The sequence below is a fragment of the Salvelinus namaycush genome, chromosome 3 (genome assembly GCF_016432855.1).
Source record: "Salvelinus namaycush isolate Seneca chromosome 3, SaNama_1.0, whole genome shotgun sequence".
In the NCBI taxonomy this organism is placed as follows: Eukaryota; Metazoa; Chordata; class Actinopteri; order Salmoniformes; family Salmonidae; genus Salvelinus; species Salvelinus namaycush.
Genome location: NC_052309.1, coordinates 11,366,406 through 11,389,459, shown reverse-complemented (window position 1 = coordinate 11,389,459; position 23,054 = coordinate 11,366,406). Strand labels below are relative to the sequence as shown.

Sequence of the window (23,054 nt, the reverse complement as noted above, 5' to 3'; positions counted from 1 at the left end):
GAGGGAGCTGGGTGCACAGTGGCCCTTATCCCTTATCCTTATCCTGAGTTCACAGATTACGCAATCTCTATTGCACTCCACTGTCACGACTTCCGCCGAAGTCGGCTCCTCTCCTTGTTTGGGCGGCGTTCAGCGATCGACGTCACCGGCTTTCTAGCCATCGCCGCTCCATTTCTCATATGTCCGTTTGTTTTGTCTTGTTCCATACACACCTGGTTTTCATTCCCCAATCAATCTACATGTATTTAGTCCTCTGTTCCTCATCATGTCTTTGTGTGTAATTGTTTATTGTTACGTGGATATTTGTCAGGCGCTGCACTTTTGTTGCACAGTGGCCAGGTAAAGGTCCAGTTGTAATAGGAAGCCCTGGCACTGTGTGGCCGTCCCATCATACTCCCTGGGAAGGGAGAGACGTTTCCCACTGGGACTGGCTCCGGATGGGACGGGTAGAGGTAACCCCGGTTGTGCTGGTCGAGGCACTAGAGAGACTTCCTGTCTCTCCCAGTGGTCCATAGTCTGGACAACGCGATCCATCATGGCACCAAGATGATGTAACATAGCCGAATGTTCCTGGACACGCTCTTCGACTCCTCTAACCGGGGTACCTGCTCCTGCTGACTCCATAGTTGGGTGTGTAATTCTGTTAGGCGTGTTTGTGGGAGGCGGAGTCAAGTGCAGGAGAGCGGATTATAGTAAACAGGCGCACTTTAATACCGGTCAACAACGACCGCACATAAAACATACTAGTGCCAAAAACACGGTCTATAACAAAAGTGCAGCGCCTTACAAATATCCACGAGATTGCGTAATCTGTGAACTCAGGGTAAGGATAAGGGAAGGATAAACTGAGAGATCAGAGAATAGCTATTCAAATCCGGCCTGGGTGCATATTGAAGACAACCAAAGGGTAGCATAGTAATTTATACACAAACAAACTCAATTGACTGTTACAAAGAGAGACACCGTCTAGCCTAAAGAACAACAGAATCTTGGACCCAAACATATGGAACACAACGCTATACACACTCGCAAATTACACAACAACAACAAGCAGAGGTTTGTGATCACAAGCCACATACATTCACCAAAGCCAAGCGAGATAACTAAAATATCTGCCTACTGACTGCAGAGTAAAAAGCAAAGCACATATTCTGTTTAAGGTTCAGGGGTGATCCATAATGTTCCGGAACGGAACCATTATTTTAAAAGCATGGGAACTGGTTAATAACTATATTTTACGTACGGGGCATTTTTTTCCAATCCCACAAAAAAAAAAGCGCCTCTACAAAGCCCTCTCTGTCACTCAGAAACTTATTCCAGTGCCTACCAGCCAGCTGGAAATCTTTACCTGTGTGTGTTTAAGCTACCTGCCCCTCCCCCTCTGAAGCATAGGCTACTGTACTGACGTTACAAGAGTGATTAAGAAATTAGGGAGAGGGATTTTTTATTAGAGAAGAATGGATCAACTTTTTCAATGCTAGTTAAGGATATAGCTATCACGTTTCACGTTGGATTTATTAACTTATAAAAGGTCAAATGTGTTTTATTTGAATTCTGGTGCCGCTCTGCACACACAAACTTGTTAAATAGCAGTCCAACTTTAAACCAACTCTTGGGAGTTCAAAGACATAAATTCCTTCATAGAATACGCCCCTCTGTAGGTATAATTCTGTGGGCCTAATTCAGATAATGCAGCAATAACAAGATGTCCAGCGCTTCAAGGCAAGCCTCCTCCTCCAAATTTTCTGTGGCATCTTGTGCCCTCCACCTGTCTGTCCAATGGATTTAAACAACTATAGCTTGCCCACTCCATAGCAAGCTGCTCTATCCACACTGATTGGAGAAGTAATTTAATGTTGAGCTAAATGTTAAAAATAATAACAATAATTCAGGGTTTAAAAAAAAAAGAACACAATGGAAAGTTATATAAACCGGTACTTTTTTTCAGAACTTTATTTTGCTGGTCAGAACAGTGAAACGGAACGGGAAAAATGGTTTGGTTCAGAACGAAACGATTGGAATATAATTTTGGTTCCAACCCCTGATAAGGAGTGACCTTGGCTCGCTGAGATTTCAAATGTTCCAAAACACACACACACACACACACACACACGGTCACATTGTGCCATATCCTAAATGCTGAGTCCTGCCTGGTCACCAAGGAGACTAAAGTCAAAGATAAAACTAGAGCCGAGGAAAACACAACATAATGGAGTATTAATGGATATAGGCTACATTATGAAGATGATAACGACTACTCTAATCACCAGGCAAGATAGTAAAGCTAAATACATGATAACAACTGTGACATTACCATTGTATGATCTGGGGAATACGTATGTGTTAAGAAGTTAAATTGATAATTGAGATGCTTTAATAGCAATTACAGTATTGTAATGTGAATAGACATTACATGGCACAGTAGGACAGATAAGGAAACTGTTTAGCTCCAAAAACATCTCAGATGTGAGTATTTGGATCTGAAGCAACAAACATGAGACCTCACAGCCAGACTGTAAGTGAAAGTTTATCTGCAACCCTACAGGCAGAGAGAGAGAGAGAGAGATAGATAAAGAGACCGAGAGAGGGGGGGAGAACGAGAGCGAGAGACTGAGCTATCTGACTGGGATGAAGTCTGCAGTGCAGAGGTTTAAAAATTTGATTTTCAAACAACAGTAATAATTCATGTTGAAAGTTCTTAAATAATGTTTCTGACACTAGTATTGCTTGTCGTTTTAATATCACATTCTGAAAATGTAAATCAGGTGAAAAATTAGGCAACTCTCAGTGCTCCCATTTGTAATACAGAGTATCTCAATCTCTGCCTAAGGAGAAGAAAGCACTTGCAGCAAGTGGCCAGTGTTGATGACATCAGCAGAGTTGGGTTAGAGCACAGTGTTGATGACTTCACAGAGTTGGGTTAGAGCACAGTGTTGATGACTTCAGCAGAGTTGGGTTAGAGCACAGTGTTGATGACTTCAGCAGAGTTGGGTTAGAGCACAGTGTCGATGACTTCAGCAGAGTTGGGTTAGAGCACAGTGTTGATGACTTCAGCAGAGTTGGGTTAGAGCACAGTGTTGATGACTTCAGCAGAGTTGGGTTAGAGCACAGTGACTTCAGCAGAGTTGGGTTAGAGCACAGTGACTTCAGCAGAGTTGGGTTAGAGCACAGTGTCGATGACTTCAGCAGAGTTGGGTTAGAGCACAGTGTTGATGACTTCACAGAGTTGGGTTAGAGCACAGTGTTGATGACTTCAGCAGAGTTGGGTTAGAGCACAGTGTTGATGACTTCACAGAGTTGGGTTAGAGCACAGTGTTGATGACTTCACAGAGTTGGGTTAGAGCACAGTGTTGATGACTTCAGCAGAGTTGGGTTAGAGCACAGTGTTGATGACTTCACAGAGTTGGGTTAGAGCACAGTGTTGATGACTTCAGCAGAGTTGGGTTAGAGCACAGTGTTGATGACTTCAGCAGAGTTGGTGTCACGATCGTCTTGACAAGAGAGAGAGGACCAAGGCGCAGCGTGTGCAAAATACATCTTCTTTTATTATAGAAGAGAGAAAAAACAAGAAACTAACAACTATACAAAAACTAACAAAATAACAAACTGACGACCGTGAAGCTATACATATAAATAGTGCTGACACAAACACTACACATAGACAATTACCCACAACAGCTAAAGCCTATGGCTGCCTTAAATATGGCTCCCAATCAGAGACAACAATAACCAGCTGTCTCTAATTGAGAACCAATTCAGGCAACCATAGACTTTCCTAGACACCTACACTGAACACTAAACCATCTACTCTACTTAACCCCCTAAACCATACAACACCCTAGACAATACAAAAAACACACAAAGACAACCCACCCCAACTCACGCCCTGACCAACTAAATAAATAAAAGAAAAAGGAACAATAGGTCAGGAACGTGACATAACCCCCCCCTTAAGGTGCGAACTCCGGGCGCACCAGCATAAAGTCTAGGGGAGGGTCTGGGTGGGCGTCTGTCCACGGTGGCGGCTCTGGCACTGGTCGTGGTCCCCACCCCACCATAGTCACTACCCGCTTTCTTAGCCTCCTCCAAATGGCCACCCTCCACATTAACCCCACCGGACTAAGGGGCAGCACCGGACTAAGGGGCAGCACCGGACTAAGGGGCAGCACCGGACTAAGGGGCAGCACCGGACTAAGGGGCAGCACCGGACTAAGGGGCAGCACCGGACTAAGGGGCAGCACCAGGATAAGGGGCAGCACCAGGATAAGGGGCAGCACCAGGATAAGGGGCAGCTCCGGACTGAGGGACGGCAGCTCCGGACTGAGGGACGGATCCTGGCTGGATGGCGGATCCTGGCTGGCTGGCTCTGGTGGATCCTGGCTGGCTGGCGGATCCTGGCTGGCTGGCTCTGGCGGATCCTGGCTGGATGACGGCTCTGGCGGATCCTGGCTGGATGACGGTTCTGGCGGATCCTGGCTGGACGGCTCATGGCTGGCTGACGGATCTGGCTGCTCATGGCTGGCTGACGGATCTGGCTGCTCATGGCTGGCTGACGGATCTGGCTGCTCATGGCTGGCTGACGGATCTGGCTGCTCATGGCTGGCTGACGGATCTGGCTGCTCATGGCTGGCTGACGGATCTGGCTGCTCATGGCTGGCTGACGGATCTGGCTGCTCATGGCTGGCTGAAGGCTCTGGCTGCTCATGGCTGGCGGAAGGCTCTGGCTGATCCTGTCTGGCGGAAGGCTCTGGCTGATCCTGTCTGGCGGAAGGCTCTGGCTGATCCTGTCTGGCGGAAGGCTCTGGCTGATCCTGTCTGGCGGAAGGCTCTGGCTGATCCTGTCTGGCGGAAGGCTCTGGCTGATCCTGTCTGGCGGAAGGCTCTGGCTGATCCTGTCTGGCGGAAGGCTCTGGCTGCTCCTGTCTGGCGGAAGGCTTTGGCTGCTCCTGTCTGGCGGAAGGCTCTGGCGGCTCCTGTCTGGCGGAAGGCTCTGAAGGCTCATGGCAGACGGGCGGCTCTGAAGGCTCATGGCAGACGGGCGGCTTTGCAGGCTCAGTACAGACGGGCGGCTTTGAAGACTCAGTACAGACGGGCAGTTCATTCGGCGCTTGGCAGACGGACAGTTCAGACAGCGTTTGGCAGACGGGCAGTTCAGGCGCCGTTGGGCAGACGGGCAGTTCAGGCGCCGTTGGGCAGACGGGTAGTTCAGGCGCCGTTGGGCAGACGGCAGACTCTGGCCGGCTGAGACGCACTGTAGGCCTGGTGCGTGGTGCCGGAACTGGAGGTACCGGGCTAAAGACACGCACCTTCAGGCTAGTGCGGGGAGAAGGAACAGGGCATGCTGGACCCTGGGAGCGCACATTAGGCCTAGTGCGTGGTGCCGGAACTGGTGGTACCGGACTGGGGACACGCATCTCAGGGCTAGTGCGGGGAGCAGCAACAGGACGCACAGGACTCTGGGGACACACAGGAGGCTTGGTGCGTGGTGTAGGCACTGGTGGTAAAGGGCTGGAGACACGCACCATAGGGCTAGTGCGTGGAGGAGGCACTGGTGGTACTGGGTTGGGGCGGGGAGGTGGCGCCGGAAATACCGGACCGTGCAGGCGTACTGGCTCCCTTGAGCACTGAGCCTGCCCAACCTTACCTGGTTGTATGCTCCCCGTCGCCCGACCAGTGCGGGGAGGTGGAATAACCCGCACCGGGCTATGTAGGCGAACCGGGGACACCATGCGTAAGGCTGGTGCCATGTAAGCCGGCCCGAGGAGACGCACTGGTGACCAGATGCGTTGGGCCGGCTTCATGACATCCGGCTCAACGCTCAATCTAGCCCGGCCGATACGTGGAGCTGGAATGTACCGAACCGGGCTATGCACGCGTACAGGAGACACCATGCGCTCTACTGCGTAACACGGTGTCTGCCCGTACTCTCGCTCTCCACGGTAAGTACAGGGAGTAGGCGCAGGTCTCCTACCTGACTTCGCCACACTCCCTTTAAGGCCCCCCCCAAGAAATGTTTGGGTAGTACTCACGGGCTTCCAGCCTTGCTTCCGTGCTGCCTCCTCATATCGCCTCCTCTCGGCTTTAGCTGCCTCCAGCTCTTCACGAGGGAGGCGATATTCTCCCGGTTGTGCCCAAGGTCCCTTTCCATCCAATATCTCCTCCCATGTCCATGAATCCTGTGTAGGTGGGTCCTGTTGCCGCTTGACACGCCGCTTGGTCCTAGATTGGTGGGTAATTCTGTCACGATCGTCTTGACAAGAGAGAGAGGACCAAGGCGCAGCGTGTGCAAAATACATCTTCTTTTCTTATAGAAGAGAGAAAAAACAAGAAACGAACAACTATACAAAAACTAACAAAATAACAAACTGACGACCGTGAAGCTATACATATAAATAGTGCTGACACAAACACTACACATAGACAATTACCCACAACAGCTAAAGCCTATGGCTGCCTTAAATATGGCTCCCAATCAGAGACAACAATAACCAGCTGTCTCTAATTGAGAACCAATTCAGGCAACCATAGACTTTCCTAGACACCTACACTGAACACTAAACCATCTACTCTACTTAACCCCCTAAACCATACAACACCCTAGACAATACAAAAAACACACAAAGACAACCCACCCCAACTCACGCCCTGACCAACTAAATAAATAAAAGAAAAAGGAACAATAGGTCAGGAACGTGACAGTTGGGTTAGAGCACAGTGTTGATGACTTCAGCAGAGTTGGGTTAGAGCACAGTGTTGATGACTTCACAGAGTTGGGTTAGAGCACAGTGTTGATGACATCAGCAGAGTTGGGTTAGAGCACAGTGTTGATGACTTCAGCAGAGTTGGGTTAGAGCACAGTGTTGATGACTTCAGCAGAGTTGGGTTAGAGCACAGTGTTGATGACATCAGCAGAGTTGGGTTAGAGCACAGTGTTGATGACTTCAGCAGAGTTGGGTTAGAGCACAGTGTTGATGACTTCAGCAAAGTTGGGTTAGAGCAGTGTTGATGACTTCACAGAGTTGGGTTAGAGCACAGTGTTGATGACTTCAGCAGAGTTGGGTTAGAGCACAGTGTTGATGACTTCACAGAGTTGGGTTAGAGCACAGTGTTGATGACATCAGCAGAGTTGGGTTAGAGCACAGTGTTGATGACTTCAGCAGAGTTGGGTTAGAGCACAGTGTTGATGACTTCACAGAGTTGGGTTAGAGCACAGTGTTGATGACTTCACAGAGTTGGGTTAGAGCACAGTGTTGATGACTTCAGCAGGGTTGGGTTAGAGCACAGTGTTGATGACTTCACAGAGTTGGGTTAGAGCTTAATTTTTCCTGTCAGTTGTGACCATAGGGATAGAGCACTCTGTCTTATGCCAGAAATTAGCATATGTCAGAGAGCTTGTGATGATTAAACTAAAGATGCAAGCGTGTGTGTGTGTGTGTGTGTGTGTGTGTGTGTGTGTGTGTGTGTGTGTGTGTGAGCGAGCGAGCGAGAGTTTGAATGGTATTTGCTGATCCATGCCTAAAAGGACAAGTGGTGCAGAAAACAACTTTAACAAGCATCATCTACATCCTCCTATTTTGCAAATTCACAAATAACACATTAAATACTTCTCAAAAAACCCAAGGCTATAGTTCAATCAGAATGGAATTCCATTGTAAAGTTGAGTTAAAACCCTGTCATGTGTAGGTGTTTAAAGAAGGTATGTGAATGACAACAATTTAATCTGATTTAATCCCGAGCTGTCAGAAGAGAGATTACGCTGCTCAGGGTGACTAAAGACAGGCAGCCATGCAGAGTTTATCGCACTGTTCTTCTCCAGTCCCCCTGAAATCCCACTAAATCTTCCCTCTCTCTTTCTCCCCTCAGCTCATACCCTCCTGTTTGGCGGATTGAGCAAGGACGTGCTCACTCACACCTCAGTACTTCTGGTTCTCCCCACTACAGCTCCCCTGCCCTGTCGCTATCTGTTGCTCACACTTGTTTATCGACTGGTAACATATCAGGGTGAGAGATCAGATTACACCACTGTCTGCAGGTATCTGCTACTTAAAAATTAGAATTTGTATTTACCGCAATCATAATTTATCACAGCGTGCCGTTTATTCTCCTGTTATAATGAGAAAGGAATGGTTTGTTCTCCTGTTATAATGAGAAAGGAATGGTTTGTTCTCCTGTTATAATGAGAAAGGAATGGTTTGTTCTCCTGTTATAATGAGAAAGGAATGGTTTATTCTCCTGTTATAATGAGAAAGGAATGGTTTATTCTCCTGTTATAACGAGAAAGGAATGGTTTATTCTCCTGTTATAATGAGAAAAGAATGGTTTGTTCTCCTGTTATAACGAGAAAGGAATGGTTTATTCTCCTGTTATAATGAGAAAGGAATGGTTTGTTCTCCTGTTATAATGAGAAGGGAATGGTTTGTTCTCCTGTTATAATGAGAAAGGAATGGTTTATTCTCCTGTTATAATGAGAAAGGAATGGTTTATTCTCCTGTTATAATGAGAAAGGAATGGTTTGTTCTCCTGTTATAATGAGAAAGGAATGGTTTATTCTCCTGTTATAATGAGAAAGGAATGGTTTATTCTCCTGTTATAACGAGAAAGGAATGGTTTGTTCTCCTGTTATAATGAGAAAGGAATGGTTTATTCTCCTGTTATAACGAGAAAGGAATGGTTTGTTCTCCTGTTATAATGAGAAAGGAATGGTTTATTCTCCTGTTATAATGAGAAAGGAATGGTTTATTCTCCTGTTATAATGAGAAAGGAATGGTTTATTCTCCTGTTATAATGAGAAAGGAATGGTTTATTCTCCTGTTATAACGAGAAAGGAATGGTTTGTTCTCCTGTTATAATGAGAAAGGAATGGTTTGCGATTGTGACAAGCAAGCCTTGCAAATCAAAAACTCTATTTAGTTTTCTTTGTCTCCTTTCAAAAATAGAAATATCAGAGGGCTTGTTATAATTAAACTAAAGATACATGCGAATGTGTGTTTGCATGTGTGTGTTTGTATGTGTGAGTGTGGGCGCGCACACACAGATCTAATCATCCAGGGCCCAGAATCTACCATCGTTCATTATCCCTTTATACCTGTGCCGACAGCAGTTGAAGGTAAGTAGACACTGCGGCTGTTGCTAAGTAGTTATCATATCTAACACCGCCACACACTGTCAACCTCAAAGACTAACCTGGAAAGCTGTACCCTCACCCTGGCTTTTGAACATTCACATTCTTGAAATCTGTCTTCAAAGACTCCATTGAATGTTGTTGGGGGGGGGGTTTTCCACGCCAATCGCTTAACATATCCTACTGAATCAATAAACAGATCACTTTCATTTATTAGATCCACACTTACATGCCAGTCCCAGAGATGAGAATCTGAGCATCCCAAATTAGACTATAATTGCTCCCTGCGCCATTAGCAGGAACATGTTAGTAAATAATTCACACCAGAGGCTGTGAGTGTGTGTGTGTTTAGTAACACCAGCATTAGGAGCTAATATGTGGATCAATACTCAGTCCCAATTACACAATGAGCTGCTACCTGGTCTGCCTGACCAACAGGTAGATACAGTATGAGGCAGGACAGGTTCTTTAAGAGAACTCAGGCTAATATACTGCTATAAAGTTTAATGTTCTCTCCTGGGACTTATGTCCTCTCTCCCTTACAGACACACAGTGTTTGATCTTGTCACAAACATATGTGTGTGTTTGTGAGTTTGTGTGCATGTGTTTACATACACCACAGATGTGGCGTGTTCGTCTGCCACTCCCTCTTTGATCCAGATGGAGTCCGTGTGTATTTAACTCCCCAGTGCTCTACCCTACTGAGAAGCCAAGCCCGGGGAAGTCTGTGTTTGTCTCCAAGAGAGAGAGAGAGCGAGAGAGCGAGAGAGCGAGAGAGCGAGAGAGCGAGAGAGAGAGAGAGTGCGTGCGAGAGAGACAGAGAGACAGACAGAGATATGGCACCAACACACATCCTTTTAGTGGTTTTCCAGTACTGTAGTGCCTCTGAGCATTTGTTGTTTGTTGTTGTGCGATGTCAGCTAACAGAGGAACAAGTTTTGGGCATTTTCCGCCCACCTGGTACAGTAAATATACTGTATGTGATGGAACTGAGCTGTGTCATCTCAACCTTCCCAAGTTCTCCTATGTCACCTCGCTCCTCCGTACACTCCACTGGCTTCCAGTCGAAGCTTGAAGAACATGGTGCTTGACTACGGAGCCCTACCTCTTAAAGAGTATCTTAAATAAGACATCTAAGTCTTATCTCCCCCCCAAATGAAATGTAAAAATAAATAATAATAACCTTGCACTAGTAGCACTGACTTTGCTGATAACTTCTATAGAGGGGATAAAAATATCACTACAACTGTGATATGAGGTTGTCTCATCTAGCTATCTAAAGATGAATGCACCAACTGTAACTGTCGCTCTGACTAACAGCATCTGCTAAATGACTAACATGTAAATGTGTTAGTTATCACTTACCTACCTAAAGACATACCGATTGTGTCTACGGAAAAAACAAACACAAATTTCACACAGTCTGGGGTAGAGTGCATCCACATCATGCAGAAATTCTTCACAGTTTCAAAGAGTGAAATGGGAATGTCTCTTCACCACACAAAAACAGCCCTGAGTCAAATTGGAGTAAAACAGAGCAAGCCAATAATGATTGAACAGGGAGGTATTCGTTTATTTGCCCTCCGGTGACGTGTCAGCAGCAGATCCCACATGATCCTCCAGTAGCCATCAGGTGCATTAGAAAGTAATGAGTTTCCATAGCAACCAGCTCTTGACTTTCACTTTCAGGAATTCACAGATTTTACGTATCAATCTAATGTCTGAGGATATTAAGGCGAGAAATGTCTTTTGAACACTGTCAAAAAATATTATTTTATGTCTAAATAGGTTAACGTGATTCAAATGGTATTTTGTTTAACTTCCCTAAGTCACAAATACCAATCTAGATCTCTAAAGACACAATGGAATTGACACATTCCGCACACGCAGGAATTTGTATGTATTCCTAATTACAAAATGTAAAAACTTTGCCTTAAGCCAAGCCTATGAATGTCTGTCCCACACATGCATCATTCTCCTGGTGTAGCAATCCGTCTCTCCTGTACAGGGCTCTACGGTGACCTTTTTTACAAGAAGCACAAGTTGAAAAATGTAGGAGCACAATTACAAATATTTGAAGTAATAAGCCGTTTTCTTTATAGTAATGGTGAAACATGACGGTCATGAATCTGCACTCAGTGTATTCTCCATGGCACTCAGGGCTGCTGTACAGTGAAGTAATCATTGCAACCATTATCATCTGGGTGATTTGTTTCTAGGCACACTGGTGCGCCTCAATTATAATTCCAGGTCGCACAGCAAAATATTTAGACGCATATGTGAGTAAAATGGTCACACTGTAGAGCCCTGCTCTCCTGACACCGGCATGAAATGATGCCTATTTTTTTGTGACAGCCTTAGGAGGTGACCCGTCGTACAAAAAAGCACCATGCTCATTGTATTTAGTGGATGTTGGAGAACAAAGACATTCTGAATGACGACAAGGAAGGAAGCAGCTGCGGCTAGCTTCTCCCAAAAAGCAGCATTGTTTTCGTTAATTATTATCCAGAAAGCTAAGAGGCCAGTGCCTCTCTATCCAAGGCCACAGAAAACAGATGGGTCTTGAGGGTCAGCGGCCGCTGTCTTTGCGATTGTTCTGCACTGGTTTGATGTGGTAGCAACACGTGAGCAGTTCTGTACCTCACTAAATCGAACACAGCCCACGGGCCATAATCAATGGAGCCTTTGTGTAAGAGGCTCAGTGCTGCTCACTGTAATACAGCTACGGCACAGACTATGGGTTTATCTCAGCCCACCTCAGACTCTTACTGTATGTGTTCCCAGCAGCCAAGCATAAAAGCTTTGACAAACATAAGAAATAATGAATAATATCAATCTATGATTGCACAGCACCAGCAGTAAATCAAGGACCTAACTTCTGTTCATATTTTGAACCCTTTCAAGACTATAATAAAATAAAAAGCATAAAATAAAAAGCATAGATGAAGGTCTCGAGGTGGGTGACAGGACACCAGCGTGAAATCTGGAGTGGTGTTGCGCAACTTCTTGGGAACACGTGTGTGGAGGTCAACCCCTTGGGGACATGCGTGTGGTCAACACCTTGGGGACACGCGTGTGGAGGTCAACCCCTTGGGGACACGTGTGTGGAGGTCAACACCTTGGGGACACGTGTGTGGAGATCAACACCTTGGGGACACGTGTGTGGAGGTCAACACCTTGGGGACATGTGTGTGGAGGTCAACACCTTGGGGACACGTGTGTGGTCAACACCTTTTGGGACATGCGTGTGGAGGTCAACCCCTTGGGGACACGTGTGTGGAGATCAACACCTTGGGGACACGTGTGTGGAGGTCAACACCTTGGGGACACGTGTGTGGAGGTCAACACCTTGGGGACACGTGTGTGAAGGTCAACACCTTGGGGACACGTGTGTGGAGGTCAACACCTTGGTGACACGTGTGTGGTCAACACCTTTTGGGACATGCGTGTGGAGGTCAACACCTTGGGGACACGTGTGTGGAGATCAACACCTTGGGGACACGCGTGTGGTCAACACCTTTTGGGACATGCGTGTGGAGATCAACTAACCAGCTTGTTGGTTGTTTGATTGGTTAGTTAGTTAGTTGGGCTCGTTGTCTGAGAGGAAGACAAAAATAAGAAATCTGACTGACAGACCGAGTGCCTCACTCTGTGATCGACGCTCCGGGAAGAAAAATGTGTTACCCCAACGCACGCTTTGTTCAGCCCCGCATTCCATCTCTTTATTTTGGCCCAAAACCTTTTAACTCAAACCCTTTCATTGTCTCTGTCTGGTCTCTCATTCATGTGGTTTTCAGTAGCAGTAGTGTCACTAGATGCAGGGGCCAGGAAAATATGTCACGCCACACTGCTGAACATTAAGCTAATTTGACAGCAACAGAGAGCAGTATCAATAGGATTAGATCCACTTTCACTTCAAGAGTCTGTCACTTGTTTATAACACATATTTGTGTGTAATAAAAAAAAGTTTGTGAGAACCAACTACAAACCCTCCCCAACAAACTCAAATGTTCTTATAAATTGTTATGCTGGGATCTGGTGAATCCTAGAGCCCAATACATTATTCTCTGAATGTAGCTAGTAACATCCATGGGACCAACCCAGAGGTAAACTCCACTGCGGTGAGCTAGTGTTTTTAATCTAACCACTGACAAAACCAGGATTATAATCCTACTCTGCTGGATCAGTACAGTGAGAATGCATTCTTTCGAAACCTCCCCACAACAACCTTACACCAGAGCCATACACAGAGAATATGCAGCCTATACATATTGCTCTGCCTTACATATAAGTGCATAATATACAGCTGATACTGTGTATTAGACCTGATACTGCACCATTGCTGCCAATGAGCCCACCTGCTCATGCTCAGCCTCTCACATTAACAATTAAAAGAGGATGAGTAACCTGATCTCTCCAATGGACTAGTGGAACACACACAGGGAGAGTAAAGACAAGAGAGTGTCAGAGGGCAAGGCGAGGCAAAGCAACCAGATGCTGTTGAGCCCTAGCAGTCATCATGCGTTACTACATCCCTCTCTGCCTCAGGCCTTCCGACATGCAGCCAGACTTGAGTTTCTTCAGAGATTATAGCCGACCCATAAACTAAACCCATATTCATAGCTTCTAATGAACTCCCAGTCTGGCCATGTGAGTTGGGATTCTCTAGTCAAGAGAAAAACGGAACATAAAACCAATAGCAACATAACAGTCTTTGATTAGCAGTCATAGAGTGGTTCTGTTTGACGTTTAGAACCCTAGTAGAATGACAGACAGTTAGCTCTCCAAAAATACTTTAGTGAAACTGAAGTTAAGTTGCACCAGTATTGTCTCTATCATCATGAAGTCTGGGTTTACACTGAGCTCCCAGGTGAAGAAACCAGAGAACACTGACATTGATACATTTAAGTCTTTGTTTTCCACTTAGACAAAAAATGTAAGGCATGCTCTGGGTTTTTCTTTCTCGGTGCAGTATTTGACTGTGTGTGGTAGCAGACTTGTGGATTTAACATACCATCTGTTAATATAACATTCTGAGGATCAAAATGAGCATTAATGTACTGAGAAACTGTGGCCTGTACAGTAGGCTGCTATAAATCAAATACTGTACAGACACATGACCAAGTTAAACAAAAAAACTGGCTCTGGTTGCTTCTCATCCAGTTTCAGGCATCCAATGATGTCCTTCTTATGCTTTTGTTTAGATGAAAATCACCTATAGTATCATTTCAGATGTAATTCACAACCAGAAATAAGTCATGGAGACTATCAAAGCCACTTCAATAGCCAAGTCATGTTTCTTTACAGCCCTTGGGTCCTGTATTTTGTTTCACAGAGTCAGAGAGTTCACAGCAAATTACAGTAAGACTACAGGCTACTTTAATGGCTCCTGTAGGACGGTAAGGCTACCTTTCTTTCGTAATAATGTCGCCTCAAAAGACAACATACATAGCCTATATGGTTGGCAACCTCTCTCGTTGGGCTTTCAAACGCCATCTCAAACGTTGAGTAGAAGAAGTGAGTCAAAAATACAGACTCCAACAACCGCACGCATCAGTCAAAGTAGCAGCACAGATTCTTGACAAGCCTCATCGCGCGCACGGTGATGACAGACCCCTCATTAAAGCATGGCTACCTGTCAACCGCCTCACCTGACAGACAGGTGAGGGCGTGTAAAGGGATCGTCTCTTACCTTTATTCCTTGTTGTTGAGTAGTTAACGTCAATTTGGTTTCATCCAACAGTAGAACTTCACAATAAAACTCCTCCTGAGCAGTGCAGAAGCAACTCATGTCTTTTCTTTTGAGGGGATACAAGGAGAGCACTGGTTTAGCTGACTTCTGACAGTTCAATGGTAAACGAGTGTTTGTTCATAAGAAATGATGGACTAATGTTGGGAGTGAATAAAAGTCAAATTCATCAGGGGGTTTTCTTCAATAGACCACTCCTTCGCCAATCCTTTTGTGATTATCACTGATCTGCAAAAGAAAAGACACAACCATTGAAATTATTATTGTATTATCAGTAGACATTAATGCATTGTAACGAAACGGCACCTGCTAAAACAAGGATTAAATAAGTTTTTATAAAATAGTCACAATACTGTAAACAAATGCTTATAATAATATTGTAGTTGTACGGGTCTCAATAGGCTACACACCTTTATGCTCTCTCCCAAATATTCCCAAAACTTTTGTTTTGGATTGTAGGTCGGTCTTTCAACAAATCAGCCTTCTTTCAATTTGACTCCAAACCGCAGCGCTCCTTCCTTCCAATAAGCACGTGGGTTCTGCGCTCTTCAGTGTCACCCAGGTCCAATGTTCAGGGATGTCCAAGAAAAATATGAATTCCTTTAAAAGTGATCCGCTTTTGATCTCCAAGTCTTTCGTTTTAATTTGTTTTATATCCAGCAATACTAAACGTGAAGGTAGAGGCGTAGCCTGCACTTGTCGGCGTAGAAAAATGAGCCAAAACCCCGCCACTCTTCAGCATTTCAGACAGCCGGTTGCTAAGGAGCGGTGACCATCTCTCAAGACAAAGCTACCCGATATAAATGACTCCGCCCCTCTGGACTTCCCACCCATTGAAGCCATACAGCCAAAATGCATTCATAGATGATACAATTATGCCACCTGTCGGGGATTTGCAACGTGGTCGCTCTCTCGCTCTCTCTCTCTTTCTGTGTGTGTGTGGACATTGGTATGCCTGTACATAATTTCAAAATACCTATTTTAAAACCCACTGTAGGCTACAGTAAGCCTACTCTATGGGAGGTTGCATATGGGGGGGGGGGGGGGGGGGGAGCATAGAACTAGAATCCTATTTCTATGTGAAAAGGTGTGTTGCCTAAGGTTGATTAGCCCACTGACCCATTGTTCCTACAGTAGACATAAGTATCCCACCTTTAACTGGCAATTACACCTTATTCATTTATGTATTCAAAGGCTATAACACACAGATGTAGACTTCACATACATACGTCCATAAAGACATATATTGGGCAACCCTTATCTGGAAACAGAGGAAATAAGGTCATCATGTGCATTCCACACGGACCAACATAACATAAGAACAATAGTTGAGTATTGGTTGAACTGAATTGATTATTGTAATGGAGGGGGATGATAACTTTTTAGTTTCCCGAACACCAGATATTAGTACAAAGCAAGAGCAAGATAGCACTTCTAGCTCTGAAAATATGTGAGCACAAATCAACTGAAAATATCCTGTAGCCTATCTACTGTGGTACGCTACACACAGATAGAGGTTTGTTCCTATGTTCCTGGCTTTCTAGGGATTGTTTCCTAGCCACCACGCTTCTACGTAAGAACTCAGGGATGACATCATAGCTATCGCACACTTGCAAAGTCTTCAGTTCGCTAAAGATATTTTTGCAAGAAAAGACTTGGGTCATGGAAGTAGATGGGAATTTTTCAAATATAAAGTCAGTGGTAGGCATTAAAAACGCCAAAGAGCTGATGCACTTAAAGAACCTTAGAGAAAAAGAGATGATGAGCAAGCTTGACAGTTTTCTAAAGAAAGATAACCTATCTGAAGAAGAGGAGTCTGTATTAAAGTCTTTACAACTAGAATTAGAACACTTTACACGGATCTGGCAAAGGGTGCCTTTGTAAGGTCAAGAGCTAAATGGATTGAGTAGGGGGAAAGAAAAACTAGTTACTTTTTTGCACTTGAAAAGAGAAACTACAAAAGAAAATCTATAACTGCACTCAAAATTAACGATGTTTTATGCATAGATCCCATTACAATATCATCATTTGTCAATTCCTTTTATGAAAACCTTTACAGCTCTCAATTTCAGGAAGATGGTTGTGAAAGCTACATTTGCCACATTCAGAATTATGTCCCTGTAATTGAGGATGATTTCCACTCAGTTTGCGATTCACCTGTGTCAATTGAAGAAATTAGAGAGGCTCTGAATTCAATGAAAAAAGGGAAATCACCTGGCCCTGATGGCCAGTCAGTTGAATTCTATAGACAGTTTTGGGAGTTACTAGAAGACCCGATTTTTAATATGTTTCAAGATTGCATAACAAATGGGGAAATGGTCTCCACTATGAAACAGGGCCTTATTTCATTGATTCCAAAGCCCGATAAAGACCCTTGTCTTATTGACAATTGGAGACCAATTACTCTATTAAATATTGATTACAAATTGTTTGCTCTGGTTTATGCCAAAAGATTAAAGAAAGGTATAGATACCATTATAAACGAGACTCAAACAGGATTTATGAAGGGCCGTCACATAAGCTCTAACATTCGTTTAGTCTTGGACCTCATAGATTTTTCAGATGCAATTGACTCAGATGCGGTTGTCTTATTTTTGTACTTCTGTAAAGCCTTTGACACAATTGAACATTAATTTCTCTTTAGGTCTCTTAAACTTTTTGGATTCGGTGAACATTTTATCAAAGTAATTCGCATGTTTTACAAAGATATAAATAGTTTTGTGTTACTAAACCTTAATACATCCAAAAGATTCAGTATCAACAGAAGTGTACGACAGGGATTCCCAATTTCGCCATTTTTATTCATTTTGGTTGTGGAACTTTTCTCTAGATATTCTGAATAATGCAAATTTGAAAAAGAAATCCAAATTTGACAAAGAAATCTAAATTTCCCAACAGGCTGATGATACTACTCTTTTCTTAAGAGACAAAGACCAGGTTGCTGTCACGCCCTGACCATAGAGAGCTTTTTATTCTCTATGTTGGTTAGGTCGGGATGTGACTAGGGTGGGTTATCTAGGTGAATATACACTGCTCAAAAAAATAAAGGGAAGACTTAAACAACACAATGTAACTCCAAGTCAATCACACTTCTGTGAAATCAAACTGTCCACTTAGGAAGCAACACTGATTGACAATAAATTTCACATGCTGTTGTGCAAATGGAATAGACAAAAGGTGGAAATTATAGTCAATTAGCAAGACACCCCCAATAAAGGAGTGGTTCTGCAGGTGGTGACCACAGACCACTTCTCAGTTCCTATGCTTCCTGGCTGATGTTTTGGTCACTTTTGAATGCTGGCGGTGCTTTCACTCTAGTGGTAGCATGAGACGGAGTCTACAACCCACACAAGTGGCTCAGGTAGTGCAGCTCATCCAGGATGGCACATCAATGCGAGCTGTGGCAAGAAGGTTTGCTGTGTCTGTCAGCGTAGTGTCCAGAGCATGGAGGCGCTACCAGGAGACAGGCCCCACAAAGAAATGCCACCCCACACCATGACTGACCCACCGCCAAACCGGTCATGCTGGAGGATGTTGCAGGCAGCAGAACGTTCTCCACGGCGTCTCCAGACTCTGTCACGTCTGTCACATGTGCTCATGTGCTCAGTGTGAACCTGCTTTCATCTGTGAAGAGCACAGGGCGCCAGTGGCGAATTTGCCAATCTTGGTGTTCTCTGGGAATCATACTAAAACACCAACATAGAAAAAATAAACTAGAACCCCACATAGAAAATATAAACTAGACTAACCCCTAGTCACGCCCTGAACTACTCTACCATAGAAAATAAAGGCTTTCTATGGTCAGGACGTGACAGCGGTCTAGAAGTGTTGGATTTTGTTGACATAAATAACACTTTCAAGATCAACTGGTTGAAAAGATGTTTGATCAATACTGATTCAATATGGTATTTCATTCCAAATAATGTATTTAATAAGTTGGGAGGTTTTCAATTTTGACTGAAATGTAATTATATTCCTGAAAGATTACCTGCTAAATTGGCTAGGTTTCACCAACAAGCAATAATGGCCTGGAAAATATGTTTCCTACACAATTTTTCCACACAAAGCTTCTTTGTGGAATAATTCAGACATAACTGTAAGGAATAAGTCATTGTTCTACCCCAGCTGTGTCACGTCCTGACCATAGTTCTTATGTGTTTTGCTTGTTTTAGGGTTGGTCAGGACGTGAGCTGGTTGGGCATTCTATGTTGTGTGTCTAGTTTGTCTGTTTCTGTGTTCGGCCTAATATGGTTCTTAATCAGAGGCAGCTGTCTATCGTTGTCCCTGATTGGGAATCATATATAGGTGGCTTGTTTTGTGTTGGTGATTTGTGGGTGGTTGTTTCCTGTCTTTGTGTTTTGTCTGCACCAGAAAGGACTGTATCGGTTTGCCACATTTGTTATTTTGTTTTGTAAGTGTTCACTGTTTATCGTGTAATTAAACATGTTGAGCACTGGCTACGCTGCGTGTTGGTCCGATCCCTGCTACACTCTCTCTTCTCGTGAAGAGAGGGAATGCTGCCGTTACAAGCTGGCATGAAAGGAATATTGACTTTGTTCTTGATGTTTTCAACAAGGGTAATATTCTCACATATGAACAATTTATAACATTGAAAGAGTTTCCAATACCTTTCAGAGTTTATTTCTGTGATCAATGCCATTCCCAGTGGTCTAACTACACTAATGAAAACTCATCTTAGCTTTGGTAATGATTACAAAATTCTGTGAAAAAGGTGAATCTGTGTCACTTGTTCTTTGAATGTAGATTTGTCAGAATTTTGGGAAAATCTTGCAAAATACTTCACCATTATGAACACAACTCATGTTTTTGACATGAAATATATAATATGTTACTATTGCAATGATAACAAGACCATTGAAATGATTGTGTCTTTTATACTGATAACAAGTTCAAACAGGTGCCATTAATACAGTTAACGAGTGGAGGACAGAGGAGCCTCTTAAAGAAGTTACAGGTCTGTGAGAGCCAGAAATCTTGCTTGTTTGTAGGTGACCAAATACTTATTTTCCACCATAATTTGCAAATAAATTCATTAAAAATCCTACAATGTGATTTTCTGGATTTTTCTTTCTCATTTTGTCTGTCATAGTTGAAGTGTACCTATGATAAATTACAGGCCTCATCTTAAGTGGGAGAACTTGCACAATTGGTGGCTGACTAAATACTTTTTTGCCCCACTGTATGGGCAAACATGATAATAATAGGCCTGCATTACGGTAGGCAGCTAATTGTTAAATGACACTCTCTCTATCCTTACCTTGGAGGGTCACTGTCTCTGAGCTGATTGCCTGTGAGTGAGACAACTCTAGCTAGCCAATGGGAGCGTAGTAGAACACCCCTCTGAATAACTGGGCGTGGTTTTTGTTACGGAGTCTAGTTGATAGGTAATCGACTAGCCGGACTGTTCCCCGGACTCCGCATGTAGGTATTTGTACAATGCATGAACAAGGCTATTGAACTTGACATTGGTGTCTGTCTTTATTCCTTTATCCAACATATCATACTGAAACAGTTTTGGCTTAACTGCGTTGGGAAAAAGACGCACCATATCTTAGTATTAACGCCATTGTATTCATGTTTATTATTTCCAGACCACATCTTGCAAGGATAAATGGACAGTTAATTGGATAATCAAAGCTTAGTGACATGGCACAGATTTGCAAACATTATTAATTTCCAATCAACATTAAAGAACCCTGAACTGAGGAACTGTCTCTCTCACCATCTCTCTAATAGGAGTGCAATCTCCATAACTTCACCTACTCAATCAGTGTTTAAATTCCAGAGGCACCGCCCTCCACTTCATAATCCTTCACAGTTGGATTGAGTAAACAACCCGAAGATATGGATCCAACACATACGGACACACCTGACCCATCCGTGTGGCCCCATTCACAGAGAGAGACATCCCCCCCAGCTCACCTGGATGATTTTGCTGTTGAATATCTCCCTCACCAGGAACAATGCCTAGCCACAACTCAGGCACCCCCCTCATTAGGACGAAGGAGAAGTCGAGCAGACATCCGATCAGAGGAGAGCTACCAGCTCCAGATATAGTGCCCACTCATCGATGAGCCGCTTCCCAGACCTATCAGACCTCCAAGCAGTGATGTTGGAGGAAAGAATGAAGCTCACAGAGTTCAATGACCTACAACATCAGCTAGAGACAACGCATGCTTTATCCAGCTCCAGCAGCACCAGGCTTCCATCCAGGCTTAGGCATGCCCTATCCCTATCCAGCAGCACCATATCTGGGACAGATGGCACCAACCGAGGCCTTCTCCGCCACCTGGCATGGATGGTGAGTGCCCCGACGGCCAAGGTGTACCTGGACAGACCTAACCGATTGGCGAAAGTAATGAAGGTCGTGAAAGTCCTACTGCTGATGCAATGGACACCGAGCCCTGGAGCCATGCGCCGTGCTCAACGATGGCTTGGAGCATAGCATCATCCTGCCACTTGGCTGTTCAACAACTAAACCTTACTTCTGAGCCTAAGACCCTCAGGAGATTTCGACAAGACATTGTGCGACTGCAAGGCACCTTAGTTACCTTTGATTTGTTCCCCAAAGGCGATACAACCACCTCTGTAAGCTGCCTTTGCCACCAGTGGACCACCCTCAACCGTTGCTGCTGATTGGTTCTGACATGGCTCACCTCCCTATACCCATACAGGCAGTGTGTACAAGCCCACCTGGTGAACACATCTCTGTCCACACTGAACTCGGCTGGTCCTTGCAAGACCCTACTTGCTTTGTCCATACAGCACCAGCTGAACAACAGTGCCTGCTCACTACTACCATTTCTCCTTCCGCCAAGCTCTTCAGAAACATGGAGCAGCTTTGGCTGATCGATACCTTTCCTTATGTGAGTGAGAAGCTGGTGACTATCAAAACAAGACCAGCAAGCACCGTACTCCTTGGGCTACAAGCACTGCACTGTTGAGCTCTCCGAATCTACAATGAGGAATATCTACAGTGTGCTCACCTGCCAATACGACCTGCTAGGCTACATTGTGCCTCTCGCAACCCGAGCAAAGGTACTAGTCCAGGACCTGTGGAAAGAAGAGATAGGTTGGGACAACCCCATTCAGCCTTAGAGCCTGCTGGACAGATGGCTTGGCTGAGAACAAGAGATTCCTGACCTGATGCAAATGGACCTCCCCAGAAGTTACGCACCACAATATGCTGACACACAAAAGTTGACCAGAGACCTCCACGTATTCTGTGATGCGTCAGAGAGAGCATATGGCTCTGTTGCCTACATGCGGACTGTGGATGACCAGAAGCAGGTACACATCTCCTTCGTTCTGGCCAGGTCTCGCGTTGTGCCAAAGAAGCAGCTGTCGATGCCACGCTTGAAGTCGAGTGCCACACTCACAAGAGCTCAGCTGGCCAGCTTCCTCCAAGCAGAACTCACTCTGCCCATCGGACAAGTCATCCTGTGGTCCGATTCCACCACAGTCCTTCATTGGCTCAAGTCAGAATCTTGTAGATACAAGGTATTTTTAGGAAAGTGTGTTGCAGAGATTCAGAACCTTACGGATGTAGCTAACTGGAGGTATGTGGATACCGCGAATAACCCGGCGGATGATTTCACTCAGGGCAAGGCCTTGAAAGAGCTGGCCCAACTGCATTGATGGCACCAAGGCCCTGAGATCCTCCAACACTCAGAAGATCAGTGGCCTTCAATGCCTTCTGCTGACCCAGAGCCTGACGACAGCAAACTGAAGAAATCAGCCTTCTGCAGACATGTGTCTGTCAGTTACAGTCCTCAGCTCCTATATATCAGCAAGTTCAATACATGGAAAGACCTCATAAAGGCAACAACTAGATCCCTATATGGGGTGGCCGATCCACTCTCTATTTCCCCCAGTGAAGCAGCAGAATACATAGCCGCAGAGAATCTCATCCTGAAGCAAGCTCAGATGGAATTGTTTCCTGAAGAGGTCAGTGCCCTCAGGTCTATACCTTCTAACAGTCATCTGGGTCCCTTGTTTCCTGAGTATGATTCAGGACTCCTCAGAGTTGGCAGTAGACTGTGCAGAGCAGAGCACCTGGAGATGGATGCTATGCACCTTGCTATGCACCTTCCACATCATCCGCTGACCAAGCTGCTCATTCAAAATTTCGACGAGACTCTCCTTCATCCCAGTCCAGTGAGG

At 44.7% G+C, this 23,054-nt stretch overlaps 1 protein-coding gene across 1 annotated transcript in view; it reads right to left on the bottom strand.

The window, feature by feature from the left end:
• Positions 1-14,912, bottom strand: part of LOC120044209 (band 4.1-like protein 4) — a 104,464-nt gene extending 89,552 nt beyond the window's left edge. Inside the window, exon 1 of the mRNA XM_038988807.1 lies at positions 14,814-14,912. Within this exon, the coding sequence (XP_038844735.1) occupies positions 14,814-14,912 (99 nt within the window). The remainder of the gene's footprint in view (positions 1-14,813) is intronic.
• Between the last annotated feature and the right edge of the window lie 8,142 nt (positions 14,913-23,054).